The sequence below is a fragment of the Saccopteryx leptura genome, chromosome 6, assembly GCF_036850995.1.
Source record: "Saccopteryx leptura isolate mSacLep1 chromosome 6, mSacLep1_pri_phased_curated, whole genome shotgun sequence".
NCBI classification, from domain to species: domain Eukaryota; kingdom Metazoa; phylum Chordata; class Mammalia; order Chiroptera; family Emballonuridae; genus Saccopteryx; species Saccopteryx leptura.
This window is the reverse complement of record NC_089508.1, coordinates 10,890,377-10,911,064: the sequence shown is the minus strand read 5'-3', so window position 1 is coordinate 10,911,064 and position 20,688 is coordinate 10,890,377. Positions and strand designations below refer to the sequence as shown.

Sequence of the window (20,688 nt, the reverse complement as noted above, 5' to 3'; positions counted from 1 at the left end):
CGTTCAGTAAACCCAGAGGCGATCATTGAGAACTTACCTAGCTTCCACGGACTTGGAGTGTAGCGGGAACAAGATCTAGAGCGGCAGTGAAGTCAAGTGCGAGGAGGTGTGAGCCCTGATCCCGCCTCTGAGGGACACTCAGAAGAGAGCTGCCCGGGGGTGGTTGGAGGCGGCACTCAGAGCAGGCTCGAGGCGGCCGCTTTGCGTGGTTAGCTGCTGGCTGGAGGAGAGGTTGGGGGTGGGGGTGAGGAGGCCAAGGGGAGAGAATGGAGAGCAGGAAAACGGTGGCCATGTGTTATATCTCCTCTATTCCCCCGCCCCGCCCCTCTAGAGGGGACATCAGACTTTCTGATGAGAGGAAAGGAAAGAGTGTAGGAAGAGAAACTAGTCAGAAAGGCAGCCGAGTTTACGGTGGACGGTACTGAATCCCGTGTCACCAAAGGCTACTCTTTGCTCAGGAAGCTTCGATCCAGGATTAGAGTGAGAAACAAACAAAAAACACATTGTCTTGTTGGCACTCGGCCACCTTGGTGTTTTATTTTATGTAACTGCCTGCAAGGCCACACACCCCTTTCATCCCCCCCATCAATGAGCATCTGCTGCGCACCCGATGAAACAGAGGACATGAAACCACCGTTAACAGTTCCTTCTTCCCTGCTAGACCTAAAGAATTCATCGAGTGCGTCTCCCACATCCGTCTGTTGTCCTGGCTGCTTCTGGGGTCCCTCACCCATAATGCAGTGTGTCCAAACGCCTCCTCTCCCTGCCTGCCTATACCTCTGGAGGCGGGCTCCCAGATTGCAGACCATCTAATTGTTATCCTGATTGGATTTCCAGAGCAGTCAAAGGTAAGTGATTTCTGCCAGATTAAGACCATCTGCATCAAAATTGCTAATGGCAAACCCTTATCAGCCAATTATGTTTCTTTTGAGAAGAAAATGCATCTTATCACCGGCCCTCCTGTGGACATTAGGAAAGCAGCTTAGTGCTAATGCCTTATTTAAAGTTGTTTAAATTCCCAGACTATCTTTTCTTTCCCCTAAATTGTTTTTCAGTTTACTTTTATAAAGATAAATTATGGAGGCAAGCAAGAGTTAGCTTCCTAGGCGTTTTCCGTCTCAAAATAATGAAGAGGAATTTGAGGCTAGAAATATAATAAAAATTCTGGGCTCATTTTTTAGAACCAGGTATTAAGTGGAGGAAAATGTATGCTCTATCTAATTTTTCATGCACTGTCTTTTCAACCCAAACATCTAGGGATATATGAAGGTACAAAATGAAAATAAGAAGGCCAGTTGGAAATTCACTAAAGTACACATTAGAATCACCTCTATGCAGAGGAACTTGTAAATGGTAGAGACAGGTGATGTGCTTCAGGCGCTAAAGTTAATCCAAGGCGGGCATTATTCATGAGCCAGTACAAGCAAAGTGGACCCATTGGGGCTAATTAGCTCTGAGTGGCCAAGGCCCCTTCACAGACCTCAGGCAGAACTTGGGAGGTCCCGGCGGCTTTGGGCCAGGACAAGATAACATAGAGCACCCATCCGAATGACCTGAATGATGTTGGCAGGAGAAATTAGGCAGTCAGTTTCTACTATTTCAACTCCGATCCATGTGTAATTCTGAAGGATGGTATTTTGTAATTTTGTGACCTGGACAGTTACTTAACCTTGCTGAGCTCTGATCTTTTTTCCCTAAAATAGATGAGGGGATGGTTTTTGAGGATTATGGAGATGATCTATGAGAAAATATCAATCCAGCACAGTGCCTGGGACATCACAGATGTTCACTCAATTGGTGCTTACCACCTGTGAGCGTGTTACCTCTGCTGCCGCTGCCGCTGTCACTCCCGCTATGACTAGTAACAGTTACCAAGTGCTGGGCAGTGTGTTCATATATATCACCTCATTTACTCCTGACTTCAACTCTGTGAGGAGGGTACTGTTGTCCCCCTGTTGTAGACGAGGAAACACCCTCTCAAATCGTAGAATGGTCTAGCCTTCCTGATCTAATTCAGGGATGGGAATGTCAGTTTCATTAAAGGGCAAGGGAGTGGGTAGATTTGTTCTGCAAACCGAGGTGTCTTCTCTTTGAAATGGTGCTTTGTTCTCTGAGCACATCCCCACAGGTTGAGTGAAGAGCAGCTGGTTTTGAGGTGATGGATCATGAGTCTGTAAGCTGGAGCTACCTCCCGCATGCAGCCTCTGATCACTTGAATTAGCCGCGCTTTGGCTGTGCCTGGAAGGCCGAAGCCACACGGGGAGGGCTCCGTGGAGGAGCCCGGCCCACTAGAAGGTAACAGCTCCTCCTTCTGTTCCTCCTCAGACCTCCGTGCTGCACATGTGTTCCCTCTTCCATGCATTTATCTTTGCTCAGCTCTGGACTGTATATTGTGAACAAAGTGCCGTGGCTACAAATTTCCAAAGTCAGAATGAGTTCAGCTTCACAGCGATCCTGACGGCACTAGAGTTTTGGAGTAGGGTGACACCCAGCATCCTTCAGCTGATGGCTCACAACAAGGTGGTGAGTTCACAAATAATTTTTTTTCTCTCGGTTAGAATCTCAAAATGTGCAGACCACTCCAGTCCTCGCACTGCCTGTCTTAAAGATCTCGGCTGCAATGTTATAGAAATGGATTGATGAATGTTTACATTCTAAACTGGATGTTCTGCCCGCATAAGAATTTTGATGAAAAAACAAAGCGAACAAGTCAATTGAGTATAAATAATTTCTGTTTTCTCTACCGAGTGCCAAAGGGAATATATACGAACCATCTACCTTTGAGAGCTGTTTTGGTGCTGTAAATTGAGCGAAGTAGGAGGGAGAGTCACATTATTTTTGGAAAAACCCTAGTCAGGTCACATTTTTGTGGTGTTTTAAGAGCAGACCGACCACACACGCTTATCCCACCCAGGCACCAGAAAAGAGCTTTGCCTTTTTTGAGTTACCCAAGAGGACCTGAGCTCCCCAATCTTCAAACCCAGTTCTAGTTTAATGTAGATGGCTCCCAAGTGAGGGGCTGCTCCAAACGTTATTGGGAAATATCTGCGATACAGTTAACCTGAGCCCACTTCATTGAACATGCCTGGATTGTCCTCTGGGAGTCAAGATTGGAGGGTGTGTGGAAGGCATTTACAAGGGGGTCCTTCAGTTTAGCTCACAGCTTTGGAGCAGGATTCTGAGCTGGGAAGGCAGAGCCAATGTCTTGGGTGTGGGTCGAATTCATGTCTGCCAGGCGCAAGGAACTTGGAAGAACATTCTAACGACGACCCCAGCATACTCAGAAACCCAACACTGCACCATGAACAAAATGCATTCCAGAAATGATTTTTGATTGGAGATTAGTCTAAGAAATATTTTCTTTTCATTCCAATTGGGAAGGGGATTATCTATTTCCTTTAGTGAAGCACTTTTTGTTTCTTTAGAGAAGCAGATATTATAAGGCAATTCTGCACGGGGAGAGATGTTTTAGTTCAATTTAGTGGACATTTATGTGAAAATTTTAGGTACACGAACAGCTCTGAATGATGTGGAGATAATTAGATTTTTTGGATCCTAGAGTCTGAGACTGAAGAAGAATTTAAGAGATTGAAAAATCCTCTATTCTGTTATTTTACAGACGATGAAATGGAGACTTCTAACTTAAGCTAGAGTCAAAAGTTTCCTTCTATTGTCATTCGCCTTTGGTGCTGTGGACATCTCTCCTTCAAAGCTCTTTTGATATTAAAATGTTACAAACGGATTTTATAGAAATGATGTTATAAATGAATTTGAATTAATTTTATTCTGAAAATTTCTTTCAACCAAGTAAGCCAGTCTGGTAAAATCTCCCTGGAGTGCTCAAAGACCCGCCTTAGGAATTTTTGACAAGGGATATCGTCACTACTGTACTTTTGAACTGTCATAAGCATGGCTACCCTTTCCATAGAGAACAAAGACTCAAGAACAGATATGCAATAAATTAAACAGCCACTCCAGATGACAGAGCTGGAAGAAAGGCCCAAAGCCCCGAGTTCTATAGTTGGAAATGAACGAAGCAGAAGCCATTGATCCTCTGGTGTGAATCACGGCGCCAGGCAGATTAGCGGAATCAATACCCGAATTTCCCTGGCGGCCCCAAGTTGGATGAGGAAGGCATGACAATCGGCAAACCTCTGGAGCTTTTGAAATTCAGTTTCTGATTCAGGCTTAGGAGGTGAAAAATCACCACTCCTTGTGGGCCCCAGTGCTCACTGTGCAGACAGACCTCACAGGCACGGGGTCTGGGGTTCTCTGTGGCTGCAGCCAGTTTGCAGGGGTTCTCTGTTATTGGAAGTAGCATTGATTGCACGTTTCTTGTTTCAGATGGTAGAAATGGTGTGTCTCCATGTGATCAGCTTAATGGAGGCATTGCAAGAGTGCAATTCAACAATTTTTGTCAAGGTAGGAAACTTACGATTTTTATTGACTGTTTCTTGCTGCTAAAAACAAACGTGGATTTATTTGAATATATCTTCTGAAGAGGGAAATAAAATGGACTTAATTTTAACACTCAGAGTTGGGGCTGGAGGATTTAGGCTCATATAACAAACCTTAGCTCAATGGGTATTGTATTATTTTTCTCTTTTGCTCCACCACTGCAACTCTAACTGGGTTAAATATGTTGGAGCATGACTGTGTGCAGCACATGTTACTGGGGAATGCTGGTCTGAAAATGACCCTGTAGAAGTATAAATTGGTTGGAGGTGCCTCACCTTACCTGCCACCAGAATGTCCAGGAAACCAAGAAAAAGAGTCTGTGATTGTTTGACTTGTTAGCTGGTACTTTTCCCTAAGATAAATTAATTTAGTTTCTAATACTATAAACCACTGGACAGTATATGAAAGTAATCTAGGCACTTGTCATCTGTCCAGTGACATTAGGAACATTCTAGTGGGACAATGAAAGCAAAACTGAAAAGGGAGACTTGGTTTCTTACTTTGCTTTTTTATTTCTCCTTTTTCCTTTCCTTTCTATCATTCTGCCTCATTGTCTCGCTCATTCTTTGTCTTTCCTCTTCTTGTAGGGCTTCCTTCTTTACCTCTGACTTCTATACTCCATCGTCTCAGCCACCATCCTCCCTTCATTCCCCCACCCCCTCCCACAGTGCATCAGTTTGGAACCTTCTAACCTGCTGTTCTGCTCCTTGGTTGACTCTCTTCTTTAGTAAAGGACCCTGGTCAAGTCAACTCACATAATGCTGAAGAAAAGCAGCCCATTTCCAGGGAAAACTTGACTGTTATCAGAACACTGCAAAGTGGTTGGTTAGAATAATAGTCGATAACAAAAGTCAACACTATGAAACTATATGACTGACACTTGGGTGATCAAACGTGCATTTATTTTTCACAGCTTTATTGAAGTATAATTTTCATACACTAAACTATACATGTTTAAAGCGTATAGTTTGGTAGGTCCTAATGTATATTACACCTGTGAAACCGTGACCACAATCAAGATATTGAACATATCCATCACCCCCTAAAGTTTTCTTATACCCATTTATAACCTACTGTTCCACCCCTCCCTGTACCCCACCTTCCCTTCCCCAGGCAACTGCTGATCTGTTTTCTGTCCGTATAGATTAGTTTGCATTTTGTAGAATTTTATATAAATGGGTTCATTTGTTATGTACATTTTCCACCTTTTTTTCACTCAGAATCATTGTCTTGAGATTAATCCATGTTGTTGCATGTATCATTAGGTCACTTCTTTTTATTTCTGAGTAGTATTACACCATATGGGATACCACGCTTTGTTTCTTCATTCACTGGTCAGTGAATATCTGGGCTGTTTCCAGTTTTGAGCTGTTACAAATAAAGCTGCTGTGACTATTCAGGTACAAGTCTTTGTACAGATACATGCTTTCGTCTATGTTAGCTAAACAACTAGGCGGGATATCTAGGCCATATGATAGGTGAATAACTTAAAGAAGTTGATAGACTGTTTTCTAAAGTGCTGTGCCGTTCATTACATTCACATCGGCAGTGTGTGAGTGTTCCAGTTCCTCCACATTTTGGGACATATTCTTTGTTTTTCTGTTTTCTAAAAACATTTGTGTATATTTGGTATTGTTTTCCTCTTAAATAAAATTCACCAGTGTAACTTTCTGGGCTTGAAATTTTCTTTGCAGGAAGGTTTTCAACTATAGATTCAATTTCTTTAATTGATATAAGGCTGTGTAAGTTATCTGTTTATTCTTGAGTGGATCTTTAGTAGTATGTTTCTTTCAAAGAATATTTCCATTTGTTCAGAGTAGCAGATTGTATTGGCATAAAGATGTTCATAATATCCCCTATACTTTTAAGATCTGTAGGATCGGTAGTTATGCCACTTTTTAAAATTCCTGATTTGGTGATTGGTAACTTCTCCATTTTTTTTTTTCTGTTCAATTTGACTAGAAGTTTATCAATTTTAGTGAGCTTTTGATTAAAAAAAAAAAAAACCATCATAACAACTAGATTTTGTTTGATTTTTAAATTAATTTTCTCTTTTTTTTGTTACAATGATTTATTATGTTTTTCTTCTGATTACCTTAAATTTAATTTTCTTTTCCAGTTTCTTAAGGTGGAAGTGGAACTCATTGATTTGAGACTTTTTTCAAGTAAAAATGATTAGTGCTATAAATTTTCCTCTAAGGACTGGTTTGGCTGCATCCAACAATTTAGTATGTTGTCTTCTCTTTTTCATTCAGTTTTACATACTTTCTAACTTTCCCTTTAGTTCTTCTTCTTCTTCTTTTTTTTTTTTTTTTTTGACTCATTGGTTATTTAGAAGTATATTATTTAGTTTCCAAATATTTGGGGATTTTCTGGGATGTTTCTGTTACGGATTTTTTATTTAATTTCTTTGTGTTTAGACAACATAATTTATATAGTTCAAATTATTTTAAATTTATTAAGACTTGTTTTATGACCCAGAATATTGTCTCTTGGTAAATTGCTCCATGTGCACTAAAAAAGAATGTGTCACTGGGTGTCATTTTCTATGTCAGCTGATTCAAGATTATCGACAGTGTTGTTCGAGCCTTTCATTTTCTTCCTTCTGTTTAGTTATTTTACCATTTATTGAGAAAGAGATATTGAAATATTGCAATAATTATGAAATTCATTAACTTTTCAGGTCTACCAATTTTTGCTTCATGTATTATGAAGCTCTGTTTCAGGTATATAATTGTTTAGGATTATTATGCCTTAATGAGTTGAAAGTATAAAATGGCTCTCTTCATCTTCAGTAATATTCTTGATCTGAAAGCTATTTTGATATTAATAAAAACAGTCCAGTTTTCTTTTGACCAGTGTTAGGATGGTATAGTTTTTTTGTATCCTTTTACTTTTAACCTCTTTGTGTCTTTATTTATTTAAATATTTTCTTCATTGATTTGAGAGAGGGGGGATAGGGAGAGAGAGAGAAGCATCAACTTGTTCTACTTAGTTGTTCCATTTAGTTGTGTACTCATTGATTGCTTCTTGCATATGCCGTGACTGAGGGTTAAACCCACAATTTCTGGCATGCTGAGTTGATGCTTCATTCACTGAGGCACCTGGCCAGGGCATGTCTTTTTACTTAAAGTGTATTTCTTATAGGCAGCAATAGTTGCATTTTTTTTTTTAGAGGGAGAGAGACAGGAAGGGGAAGAAATCAGAAGCATGAATTTGTAGTTGCTGCACTTTAGTTGTTTATTGATTGCTTCTCATACATGCATTGACCCAGACGCTCCAGCCAAGCTAGTGATTTTTGGACCCAAGGCAGCAACCTTGGGCTTCAAGCCAGTGACCTTGGGCTCAAGTGACCATGCAGTCATGTCAATGATCCCATGCCCAAGGCGGCCACACTGTGCTCAAGTGGGCAAGCCTGCGCTCAAGCCAGTGGCCTCAGGGTTTTGAACGTGGGTCCTCAGAGTCCCAGGCTGATGCTCTATCCACTGCGCCACCACCTGGTCAGGCCTAATTTTAGATTTGAGGATTGGAAGAAGCATGGAGTGAAATGAATACATCCAACCAAGCAGAGTGTCTTCAGTTGATCCTGTAGTGTAAGCTAAGAGAAAAGGGATCACTTTTATTTTGGTAAAAAACAATCTATTTTTTTCCTTTAGTTTTTCAAATATTGTTTTCTTTTAGTTTTCCACATATTCCAGATATGGAGGAATAAAAAAACCAAACAACTTCATTATAGCATTACGGAGCCTAAAATAAATTACATCTAATTTTTACTGACAGCTCTGTAGGAACCACTAGCAAAAGGGAACTGAAATGAATGTTATTGAATAAGTCAAATTAGCATTCCTGAAATAGGATGACTGCTGGGTTCTATAATCCTGTCAATAATAATGAGGTTTAACCTGAAGCCTTTCGTCATGTGATTTGTAAATCACACACCCGAGAGTTCCTTGTTGGTATATTTTAGAATTTTATGGTTTGCATGTTACATCAATGGGGAAGAAATGGAAACTTTCCCAAAACCAATCCTGCTATTCCCCTTGATGGTCTCATACAGGGACAGCATTGGGAAGGATGCCCAGCAGGGTCAGAGTACCCAGTGCTCCCTGGCCCCTACCCTCTCTGGCCCCTCAGAATTCTGAATAAGAGGCCAGTTCAGGTATTTCCCACATCTCAAGAGGTGCATGGACCTGCTTCCATATCAAAAAGGTCAAGAGTCTATAAAAGTCTGTTAGGACCTGCAGGGTTTGGTTCCTGATGTACAGGCGTCGCGGGGGAAGCGGTTAGACTAGTTTCTTTTTTCCAGCTCAGCATGTCTAGCTGAGGCAGTTCCGTGAAGAGCCGGAGAGCACAGCCTTTTCTGGCACCAGCTTTTGTAATCTAACAGTTTGCCATGAGTGTTGGCGGCAGCGGGAGGTTGGGAGAGGGTGTCACTTCCTGGTATTTCGAATTTTAGTCCAATTACATCCTTCGGAACACACCATAGCCTATTTCTAAACACAATATTTATATTAGAAGCGGCATATTAACTGGCTGCAACATAAACACTGTGTTCAGGAGCAAACATCAGTGGAAGTCAGATTAGCAGATTATATACATCAGTGCAAGGCTGCAGGCACAACAGCCAGATTTAGCCTTGGGAACAGAAGCCTGGAGAGAGATGTAATCTGTCACTTCACCAGGCTTATTACGGAGAACAAATGAGGCCGGCAGCGTATGGCTGCGAGTAGTGAAGGAAAGGGCATTTATACACTAGCCCCCCTCCCAAAGTTCCTCCTCCGATTCCCTCACTTTGTTCAACACATTGCCGGCCTCCACTTTGCCAGGCTGGGCACCTCAGCCTTTTCTTTGATTTCCCCCTCACTCTGAAGAGCCAGGCCCTCACAGGTGATCTCTGCAGGCAGCGTCCTTCTCCCTCCCAGTAGCCAGCCCTGGTCTTCCCGGGACCCCGAAGGCAGCCCCCACACTGCGCTCCTGCACCCCGTCTCCACGTCCTTCTGCACCCACATCTGCTTTCCGGAGCATGGTCTGCTCGTGGTGACTGGGGCTCCTCTCTTCGGAAGTTGTACTGAATTCGGAATAAAACCCAGGCTCCTCACGTGGTGTCCCAGGTCATTGGTGGGCGATGGCGAGAGGCCTCACCTCTGTTTTCCTAAACTCGTCTCCCGTGGCCCTGACCCTTCAGGACCTCACCCTCAGCGTCACGTGAGCCCCTGCCGGCTCCACACTCTCCGCACACGCCCGCCTCTGGGCTTTGCATTCTGAGCTGCTCTTGTATTACTTTGCTATAACGGTATAACAAATTGGCTGGCTTAAATGACATAAATTAATTTTCTCACTGTTCTGGAGGCCCGTAGTATGAGTTCAAGGCATCAGCAGGGTGGGTTGCCCCTGAGGCCGAGCGCGAGCCTGCTCCCAGGCCTCTCCCCGCACCTCCGGGGGTTTGCTGGGACCTGTGACTCCTGTGGCCTGAGGCTCTCTGCCTTCATCCCACCTGACGTTCTCCTGAGTATGAGTCTGTGTTGATTTACCCCTTTTAATAAGGACACCAGTCATATTGGATTAGGGGCCCACCCTACTCTAGAATGACCACATCTTAGCTAATTACATCTGCAGTGACCCCATTTCCAAATAAGATCACATCAGAGGCTATGTGGGTAAGGATGACATCTATTTGAGGGGACACAATTCAATCTGTTGGCAGTAAGGTTGGGGAAAGTGATAAGACGTGTATTAGCATATGACAGATCTGAGTGGTACTAAGAAACCAGCATTCTCAGACGTATTGGCCCATAGCTCCCTCCCCTCCCACCCCCACCCCATTTAAATCCCACCAAACTTGAGTTCTGGGGAACACGCTTGCGGAAACACTGTGGTTTGTCGCTGACTTGCTTATGGTCCAAGGGGCTGGACCGCAGCCGAGAGGGCAGCGCTCCCAGGGGACAGTCTCTGCTGAGGTCACTCAGACAGGGCGCCCTGGGACCTCCAGGGAGGGGCCCAGCAGAGAGGCGGGGCGGTGTGGGGTAGGGGGCAGCAGAGGGGCGCAGCTGCCCTGAGCCTCACTCACCGGGAGAGCCTTCCTCCCAGCCTGCCCGCAGCACGCCCCCCGCCACCCAGAACCCCGGCTCACTCTGGCTGTGTCTCAGCTTCCACATTCAGGGCTTCTGGTTTCCTATCGACAGAACATCTCAACCGCTTCCCAGTGACGTTTTCATAACACGGGCAGGTAGAGTCACCGTGCTACTCGGAGACTCAGTTCTGAAGACCACGGAGGGAGTTCTGTTTCAAGAAAGTGAGGACTCCATTAGATAAATAACAGTTCTTTTCCCGAGCTTGGTAGCTTTCAAGAGACTGTCATTTACGCTAAAGTGTGTGCTCCAGGCACTCAGGGGCGCTTATTAACCTCTAAGTGCTAGCAGCTCAGCAGGGCTGGGCCACAGGAAGACGTCTGCTTGTCTGATAATGGGTAACTCCACGGCAAGGCCTCAGCGCTTTGCGACGTTAAAGGGAATCAGTGTGCCCTGCTGCCCGCCTCATGGAAGCTTGTGTGGGGGAAGGGAGACAGTCTTAATGAGGCTTCTGTGTTTCCCCACACAGCTGATACCCATGTGGTTGCCGATGATTCAGTCGAACATCAAGGTAAGCCGCTCCTGGAGGAGGAGGCTCTGTCCCACTCCCCAGAGGACAGAGGACGTCATGACATTCACAGGGCACGTTCATGCTCCACTTCCCGTGGAGAAAGATGAACTCTACCTGCTCCTGGCCCCCGGGGGCTGATAGTGCAGGAGACCCTGCGGGCTGGGTGAGAGGCCTGTGGCCAAGGAGACCGCACGGCCCGCTGGTGAGGACGGAGGGGGGGGGGTGTCCCAGAGTCTGGGCGTCGCTGTCACTGACTAGCTGCAGCCGAGAAGCTGCCCCACCTTCAGAGGGTGCCTGCGGGCTCTGGTCCCGGGCAGGTCTGGCGCTATTTCCTGGTTGCTAAAATCGTGGTAGGAAGAATCCTACTAAGAAAGGATAGCACTGAGTGAAGGACAGATGGACAGATGGGGCTGGAAGGACCCTGCCCCACCCTTCACTTTACCTGAGAGGAAACCTGGGGCCGAAGGAAGAGGAACTTGGGCGGGCCCCACAGCCAGGAGGGGAGACCCTGACGGTCTGTTTCCCACTGCCAGTCCCCCCACGAGCAGTGCATCATCGTCACAGGGCCGGAGATGCTCCATGACTAGCGAACATAGTTTTTGGAGCTTGACACGAAGATGGCAAAGCTAGCTGCCCACTCCATCCGGAACTGGACCCCATTACGGCCCTGGAAGCAGGGGAGGGGCAGGGGGAAGATGGGGCCTCTTTGCTGAGCCTCTTCTCAGAGCTGAGGAGAGGTGCTGGTGGAGGGCCAGGTGGGCGGGGTGTGAAGGTCCCCAGACACTGAGGAGAAATACGGCCGACGACAGTGACTGCGGGCTCAGAGCCTGACGTGTGGTGTTGGTGCTGTTTGTGGCCATTGGCACATGAAAACCTCATCCCAGTACCTCTTTGTTTATTTATTTTTAATTTATTGATTGATTTTAGAAAGAGAAGAAGGGGGAGAGAGAGAGAGAGAGAGAGAGAGAGAGACAGACAGACAGACAGACAGACAGAAAGAAAGAAACAGACCTGTTTCTGCATGTGTCTTGACTGGGGACCGAACCTGCAACCTCTGTGCAGCACTTGCCTTTATTGTGAAAGGTGCTGTACGTCCACCTCGAGGCATTCCAGGCCACCCCTCCCCCTGCCAATGATGATTTGTGGCAATTTGACATTGGATGGACTGCTAAGAGGGGGCCACCGGAACTTGCTGAAAAGCTAGGGACAATAAGAAAAGCTTACAACCTAGCTTCTTCATGTGCATTAGCATGAGAGCAGAGAGAGTATAATCATGGCTATAATGTAGGAGCACTTACTATGGGCCAAGTTCTGTTCTAAACCCTCTATGAACCGTTGGTCCTTACAAAAACCCCGTGAAGTGAGTGTTACTCTCCGAACTTTGCCCCTGAGAAAATTCAAACGCAGATTGAAAAAGTTTGTTTCCAGAGTTGTCTCCAGAGGCAGGATTTGAACCCAGGGAGTCTGGTAGCTGAGCCTGGACACTTGACTGTCACGCCAGGCTCATACGGTGAACAGCTCTGGGGGGACACGAGCCGTTGTCGGCCCGTACCGTGATGTCGGCGTTGAACTCCTGATGCAATGACTGAGCCATAGGAATGGCACGACAGGGATGGCGTTGGGCCAGGTGGACCCTAGAAACGTGATGCTGGCCTGCGTCCCCCGCCCTGAGCGCTCAGTGCAGACAGCCCCTGAGCCACGTGCGAGTTCTGCCTGCCCAGGCCCAGGCCGGCGGCACTCACTCCGTGGCTTGACTGTGACCCCCTGGGAAGAAAGAAACTGAACTAAGTGTCTTGCCCTTTCTTCGCAGCACCTCTCCGCGGGACTCCAGCTTCGCCTCCAGGCCATTCAGAACAACGTCAACCACCACAGCCTAAGGACGCTGCCCGGCTCGGGCCAGAGCACGGCCGGCCTGGCAGCCCTCCGCAAGTGGCTGCACTGCACCCAGTTCAAAATGGCCCAGGTGGAGATCCAGTCCTCAGAAGCCGCCTCTCAGTTCTATCCTCTATGAAGGTGGACTCCTCGGCTCTCGGCGTCAACACCTCTGGTTTAGCAATAATGGGTTTCAAAAACAAAACAATTTGATCCAAGCAGGTTGGGGAACATATTGTTACTGTACATTCTCTTTCTAGTTTAGTAAAAGACGTGCAAAGGCCGGAAGGGCCGCCAACGAAGCTTTCTTGCTACACATATTTCTGACGACTCCTTGGGCTATCTGATTAAGTGTTTCCTTACATTATTTTTTAAAGACCAAATCATTTTTCTTTAACTAACTTCTATTTTTTTTAAGAAAAACAAAATAGACTGGTGGGTACTCACAGAAAAGTTGTATAAGTCCCCCTGTTGCTATTTTTGATGATAGAGAATAAATAGGGTTTTTGAAACCTTTGTAGTGTTTTTTCTTAAAACTCCACTCTTGGCAATGCAATAAAAACAAACAAACAAAAAACAAAAAAACCCGTCACCATAAGCCAGTGACACTTGACTGAAGCTTTTTTGTCATTATCCTGGGAGAACTGGCAGCTTTGCAAGGATCATTACAAAGTGCACTTAGAAATTAGGTGGTTAAACTGTGCCAACTGTTTTCTTTGTTTTATAATATCATTTTCCAAAACTGTCCAGTAAGTTTGATTATTTTTAAAACTAGTTTTTCAGCTCATTCGTTCTAGGCTGTACCTTCTTGTAAGCTTTATGATAATAAGCACTTTAGTTTTGTGAATAATAAATTTTATTCTTTTGTTAAGACTTGGATACAATTCGATTTAAAACTGCAGACAGCGCCCCGGACCAGACGTCCCCCCCGCGCTGTCGCAGAGCCCCGCACCTGGAGTTGCGTTTCACAAACACGGAGTTTTCATAGTATGAGAGCACCCCGACCTATCAGCTCTGACTTAGCGTTTGACTGTGCATTCACAAATGATATTCTCCCTCCGTCCCTGTAATGCACTGACTAACAGAAGACTTCCTATACATTTAAACTGTATACTGACATGCTATTAAATGCATTTTTTTTTATTATCTCTGTGAGCCTGGGGTTTTTTAAAATCAGTTTATAGAGCTGTAGTTTAGTTCCTGATAACTATTTCTCCTAAAATTTTAAAACATCTAATTACCCTTAAAACTAAAGTACAGTTATTAAGAGGACAGGGCTATCTTTTAGACCATTTAGTGAGAAAAATGCACATTTATTTGAAGTCTATTCTCTCAGAAGGAATTTAAGGGCATGAGACAGTTCACCCCGCCATGTTGGTTATTAAAGGGACTTATGTCTTCTTCTGCGAAGTCTGATGCCTTCATGCTTCTCAGGGGAAAACGAGTCCTCTACTGTTGTAAGCATTTCACAGGAGTCCTCTGAGGTGTAAGCATTCTAGAGACGGGGCATATCTTCATTCTCAGGAAGACTTGCAGGGAGCTGGAAGTTCTCTATATTAAGAGTATAGAACTGACCCTTCTTCTCACTAACAGTCTCTTGTGAAAGGCCCCCCCCTGCCAGCATTCTCTGTCCAGTTGTGCTCGCTCCGGCTTCCGTGACCATGTTCCCTCCTATTACAGAAAATGGCACACATGTTTATCTCACGTGTAAACTGTGACATCTTTCAGGGTATGCCCTGTCTCTGTACCCCCGGGGTTTGGCATGTAGCATGTGTTTAATCGAACTGAATGGATTTGATTAAGCAACAGTCTTTCTTGTGCTACCCATCGGGTTTGGCAAGGGCTTGAGTTGTGACATTCTCTTTCCGTGCTGGGGTTCTTAGTGGGGTTATAGAGGCAGGTGGAGGGGGAGCCCTGGCCTTTTCCCTGGGAGGGGTTTCACTGACTTCCCCTCCAGGCCCAGCTGCAGGCCTGGCTCTTTACCAGTCCTGAGCCCCCGGCCCCGCCCCGGCCCCCATGGGCAGCCAGGGTCTTTGTGGCCCCACCCTGCCAGTAGGCAAGGTCCACAGTCATCCACAGCTTCTTCTCTGACCCCATCTTCCTCGCCTAGTTCTTTGAATTCTTCTGCCTCAGTTTCCCTTTTCTATCTGCATTCCCCCAAGGGCTGGAGATGACCCCTTAACTCAGCTTTGTTGACAGGGCCCCATCTAATGCTTCCTGCTGTCTAGACCTATTCCTTTACCACAGTCACAATCTGGGCTCTGGGTTCCCCCCAGACGGGTCTCCCTCCCTGCTTCTGAAAACCGTGACCCGTTTTCCTGCCAGCCTGACCCGAGTCCTGTTCCCGCTGGGCCTCTGCCACCTCTCTGTGCCGCCCCCTCCCCCATCCCTGTCTCTGTGTGCCTGCTCATCGTCTTGGTTACCTCATTATGTCAGTCTCTCCAGCAAGCGGGGCTTGGGCACTCAGGAGCAAAGTGTCAGGAAAAGAGGGGACAGCTGAAGGTTTAGCAGATTAACCCCAAGCAGTAGAAGAAGCCGTTCGCCTAGGTCAGGGGTCAGCAAATGACAGCCCACGGGCAACCACAGCGCACTGCCTGTCTCCGTCGAGCTACACCGGGGCCCGGCCCAGCCCTCCGTTTGCACGCTGCCTGTGGCTGCGCTCGGGCCCCAGCGGCAGAGCGGTGGAGCTGTGACAGAGACTGTGGTCCCGAGAGCCCAAGTATAAAATATTTACCATCTGGTCCTTCACAGGAAAAGGCTGCTGACCCTTGGCCTGGCGAAAGGCCACTGAGGAGCCCTGAGCTGAACTTCTGTGTCGATCTAGTTTCCCAACCACCTCAGAGTTTTTGGAAATTTCACTATTGTTTTCTCATCTGTAAAGTGGGGACAATGACGCATTCTACCTCAGACAGGGGTTGAGATAGATGATGAAATAAAAGGACGCAAGGAAAGGGCTTTGAGCAGTGCCTGGCACGTGGTAACAGCTCCACCAAAGTTGTTGATTGTCATTTTTACTCTCCTGTTAAACCACTAGAGGACTAAGGCTGCTTGCCCCAGGCCGCGCGGCTAGTGGGATGCGTGGCTGGAAGGTGACCCTAGTGCTGTTGGCCGCTGCCCCTGTTGACTCCCGCTGCGCCACCCCGCAGCCCCAGGGGACAGCCCTGCCAGCCCAGAGGGCAGAGCCCACAGACTACCTGGCCCCGACTGGCCACTGCTAATTACTGGCTTGGAGAAGGGCCATGGAGCAGACTCAGCGTGCCTGCCCTCATGGCGTCCTGTTGGTTTCAGAGCGTGAAGAGGGCGTTCTGAGATCCCCAAGGGTGAAGCGAGCCACAGTCTGCGGATGCACGGATGTCACGATTGTTCACAGTGGCACGCCTCCTACTAGTCGGGCGACCTTGGACAAGGTATTATTAAACTCTCCGGATCTCTCTTTCCCTTACCCTTAAAATGGAGCTATCTACCCATCGCTGGGGCTGGTGGAAAGCTCAGAGGAGGACTGCGATGGTGCTTGGGAGACTGTGCCAGAGTCGGTGGGCCTCCGGGGGAAGGCTGTGCCCCTCATGAAGACCACACGGGCGGACAGCTCCCAGCCGCAGGCTCAGCTGGTTTTTCCTTCAGCCGATCTCTCAGAAGCAAGTCCTACAAGACCCGCGGGGGCCAGAACGTGGTCCTTACCCAAGGGTGTCCCGTCTCCGCTGTATACCGGCGCTTTGCAGGTCTGCCATTCCTCCTGACATCGGGACATTTCCAGCAAAGCTCTTCCCAAAGAATCTCGTCTGGGGCCAAGTGGCCCCTGCACCTTCACCTCCGTTTCCAAGCTAAGACCGGCCAAATGAGATCGGAGCGGATCGGAGAAGGAGGGTGATCCCCCCCGGACTCTTCCGTGAGCTGCGCTTGAAGGGCTTCTGACATTAACTGGACAATGCAGATCATTTGATATACCTCTTTAATAGAATTAATTTGCAAATATGTATGTTTTGACAATAATGATCTTAAGAAGAATGGAGTGGTTGGAACACAATGGAATAGTACCAAACAATGTTTTCATGAAAGTTGAACCTTTCAGGAGATGGCTGAGGTGTTGTTAGCAAGCGGGAGGCCAGTTCTTTCTACTGATGGGAGCAGCAGTGAGCCTCTTGTGAATGGTATTTAAGAGAAATCACAAGAGCCACCATTTATTGACGATCTACTGCGTACTAAGCACTTTTCATACGTTATGTTGACTCCTCTTAGCCCTCTCCTCCCTCAGAGATAGGTATTCTTGTTATTCCCATTTTGTAGGTAAGGACACTGAGGCTCAAAGGTTAAGTGACTTATCTAAGGTCATGAAGCTATCAGTGGTAGCATTAGGACCAGAAGGGTCTTTGGGCTGAAATGTGTTTGGAACATGGGATGGAGAAATCTGGGGGCTTTTTTTGGCGGCAGCTCCACCGTGTTGGGATCTCTGTTTATTGATCTCCTATCATAAATTTTCATCGAGCCAGCGTTTCATCTGACAGAGGCATTTTCCCTTTTGCTTTGGGAATTTGTTTATTTGAAAAGTACTGTAGCCCATGAATTAAATCACATTCAGTTTCCCACTTGCTATAATAGTTTTATGAGAAAGAATAAAATTTTATGAATTAACTATTATTATTGTGATAATGAGCTCTATTAGACTGGGGGCCTATGGAGACTTCACTCAGACCCACGGAGTCTTGCCCCTAGTTAATTGTAACTGTAGCTACCATATTGGCGGGTGGACTGCATGTCAGGCGTGTTAGATACACTAATCTCATTCGATCTTCATAACAATGACACGAGGTAGGCACTTCTGTTATTAACCCAGTGTTACGGATGAGGAAACGGAAGCACCAAGAGACTGAGTAGTTATGGGAGTCACTCAGTAAGAGGTAGAGCGAAATTTGAATCCAGTTATGTCCTGCCTCCCAAGCCCTGGTTCTTTCTAGAACACAATTCTGGCTGTTAAGTGATGAGTGGTCCTCTGCTACTCACCTGACCAACAAGGTCACCTAGAATCATATAGACCGGAAGTCACCAACTAGAAGCCTGCTAGCTGAACTTGGCCCACAGCATATTTTGTTTAATGAGCCCGACCTTTTGACTTCTCCTTTTGGTTTGAATACGTGTGATGGGGCACACAGGCTCCCGCTTCGTGCAGTTTCGTTGCTGACCTCTGCCTTCCAAGCCGGAGGATCACCAGCAGCCTCTTGGCAGAAATCCTGTTGCCTCTGGGTTGGTTTGCAAGGCTTGGCGTGCCACCCTGGGCCCGAGAGGATGGGATTTACCCATTGGCACAGAAGGACTCGGGGCTGTGCTCTTAGCTCTAGTGGCCCTTCTCTCCCTGACGCACCCCTCTGTCCCCACCTACCTGGCCCTGGGCTGGAGGCTCTGCCCCTGCACACCTGCACCCATCGGTTTGACCTCATTTCAGGTCGGGGCTGGGCTCGCCAGCCCCACCATCCTGGTTCCTTATAGCTCAGGGAAGCTGAGGTCAGGGAGGTGGCACCAGCTGTTCCCTGCAGGGCACACAGGACATTGGCAAAAGCCAGAGATTCAGTTCAACAGAGAGATAGCTTTTTAATTATGCAATCAAGACAGGCCCCCGCTCGCAGGCGAGTGGAGATGGGAGCCTCCCGGGGCTGCCTGGCAGACGCCCTGATTTCCGCTCCTTCGAGTGGCCTCTTGGAAAAGAAAGGAAGCAGCAAGTAATCAAGCCTGAAGGACAGACACACTCCAGGTGAGGACAATCACGTGGTCCAGCGGGGGGCGGGGGGCAGAGGGAGACTGGGCCAGTTACAGACCGCAGGGTGTGCCCAGAGCCGGCAGCTCAGCGCTGGCCTGGGCCAGGGGAGGCTGGTGGTGGGGACATAAGACAGGCTTTGTAGCCGGGTCGACTCGAGTTTCCTACTGATCTGCTGTCTGACCATGAACGAGTCACTCACTTAATCTTGCTAAGCCTCTGTTTCATCAGCTGCAAAAGGAAGGTGGTATTTCCTCTCTCCCAGCATTTTTGTAAAGAGTAAAAAAAAAAAAAAAAAAGATGTCTGCCCGGTACTTAGCCCAGACAGCGAATGAGGACACGAGTGACAACTCACTTTCCAGGAGGACTCCCTGCTCCTCTGTAGGGGCTCTGCGAAGACCCGATACTTGGGCAGCCGTTTCTTCTTCCAACTGTAACGCTGTGTGACAGCTGGTGTTTTGCTGAGAGGAAGTCACAGCTTGCAACGGGAATCGGGCTTTCATTCTTTTGAGAGTGGTGTTCCTACACTGCTGTGCTCCGTGTGGTGGCTCAAGGTTCCCCTGCGTTTCTGTTTGAAGGGGCGACTGGGAAACCCTCCTCCGTAGGGTGCGTCCTGTTATCGACTGGACTTCACCTGGCGTGAACACATCCTTGCGTTCACATTTTGAAGATAATGAAGGGATGTGTTCTTTACCCTTCAGGAAACCCTGTTCCCCAACGTGGCTCCATGGATGTGAGGGGCGGGAAGGGGTTCAGTCGTAGGAGCAGGTCTGGCCAAGCAGGATGAAGGAGCAGAGAGCCCACCTCCCCTGGACGCCCTGTGTGTGTGGGGGGGATTGTTGGCAAAAGAAAACGAGACATGTAGGGCAGGACTGAGAGGCCAGGTGGGCGCTCACTTCCCCCTTGAGGGAGGACGGAGAAATGCCCAGAGGAGCCCCAGGGCAGGGTGACCCACAGACCACGAGGAGAGGTGCCCGCAGCCCTCGGCAGCCTTGGTGGGGTGGGGCGGCTGCAATCGGGAGCCTGCGGTGGCTCGGGCTGCCTTTCTCAGCCCACGAGCGTGCAGATTCCAGGGTCCTCATGGCTGGTGCTGGGAGAACAGGAAGCTGGGCAGAGCCTGTGGTCAAAAGGGACAGACTGCTACAGCCGAGACATTTGCAACTGCAGCCATGGACACCAGCTGGTCACCCTCAGAGGCTAGAAGGGCCCAGCCCTGCAGTCCCCTACCTAGGAAGCAGCCTCGCCCTGCCAGGACCCTGATGACACCATGTGGTCTGAGCCCTGCTCTCCCCTAGTGACCAGACACCTGCTCAGGAGCGCGCCTGGGTGCCCCCTAGAGGGGGACAGACCTTGGACTGAGAATCTGTCCAAACAAGACTCATTAAGTTGAAAGAGACCCAAATACCATCAATTTGCAAATTCAAGTTTTTCTACTCCCTTACCCCATCCCCTATGCCACACACACCCAGTGAAGTGGGAATTCTGCATAATTATGTGAAATAAAATGCTGTGTTCTTTTCTTTGTGCTGCATGTACAGTATTGAATGTGTAACAACTAATTAATTCAACGGTCCTACAAACATTTCCCTCGCGGCCGTGGGAGGAGAAAGTGGATGCCTGGCCCTTTGCCAGTTTTAATCCCGAAAGTCCCACATTTTGGGAAAACCTCCCAGTTCCAGACAAACTGGGATGACTGGTCACCCTCTTCTCAGTTAAGTCAAGGATCAAGGTGGCTGGGTGGGGGCATAAAGGACAGGATTGGAACCTTAGGCTCCCCATAGATGCTGGCTTTGGGGTATTAGATAAAACCATTACAGAAATGAGGCAAGCAACGTACCAATCCGGCCCTGAGTTCCCAGCAGGTCCTTGGGTAGGATCACACCCCGCACCCCACTCAGCCTGTTTGTCCCTTCCCATCCCCGCCCAGAGCCAAGCCCCTGCCACACACAACTGCAGCCATCTTTATCAGCGTA

General features: G+C 47.5%; 1 protein-coding gene across 4 annotated transcripts in view; it reads left to right on the top strand.

Annotated features, from left to right (window-relative positions):
* UNC79 (unc-79 homolog, NALCN channel complex subunit) overlaps nucleotides 1–13,543 on the top strand; it is a 249,572-nt gene extending 236,029 nt beyond the window's left edge. For all 4 annotated transcript variants that reach the window (XM_066342422.1, XM_066342421.1, XM_066342420.1 and 1 more), the window contains 5 exons: nucleotides 662–848; nucleotides 2,326–2,523; nucleotides 4,345–4,422; nucleotides 11,056–11,097; nucleotides 12,908–13,543. In XM_066342422.1, the coding sequence (XP_066198519.1) occupies nucleotides 662–848; nucleotides 2,326–2,523; nucleotides 4,345–4,422; nucleotides 11,056–11,097; nucleotides 12,908–13,108 (706 nt within the window). In that variant the 3' untranslated portion in view covers nucleotides 13,109–13,543. The remainder of the gene's footprint in view (nucleotides 1–661; nucleotides 849–2,325; nucleotides 2,524–4,344; nucleotides 4,423–11,055; nucleotides 11,098–12,907) is intronic.
* Nucleotides 13,544–20,688: the final 7,145 nt, after the last annotated feature.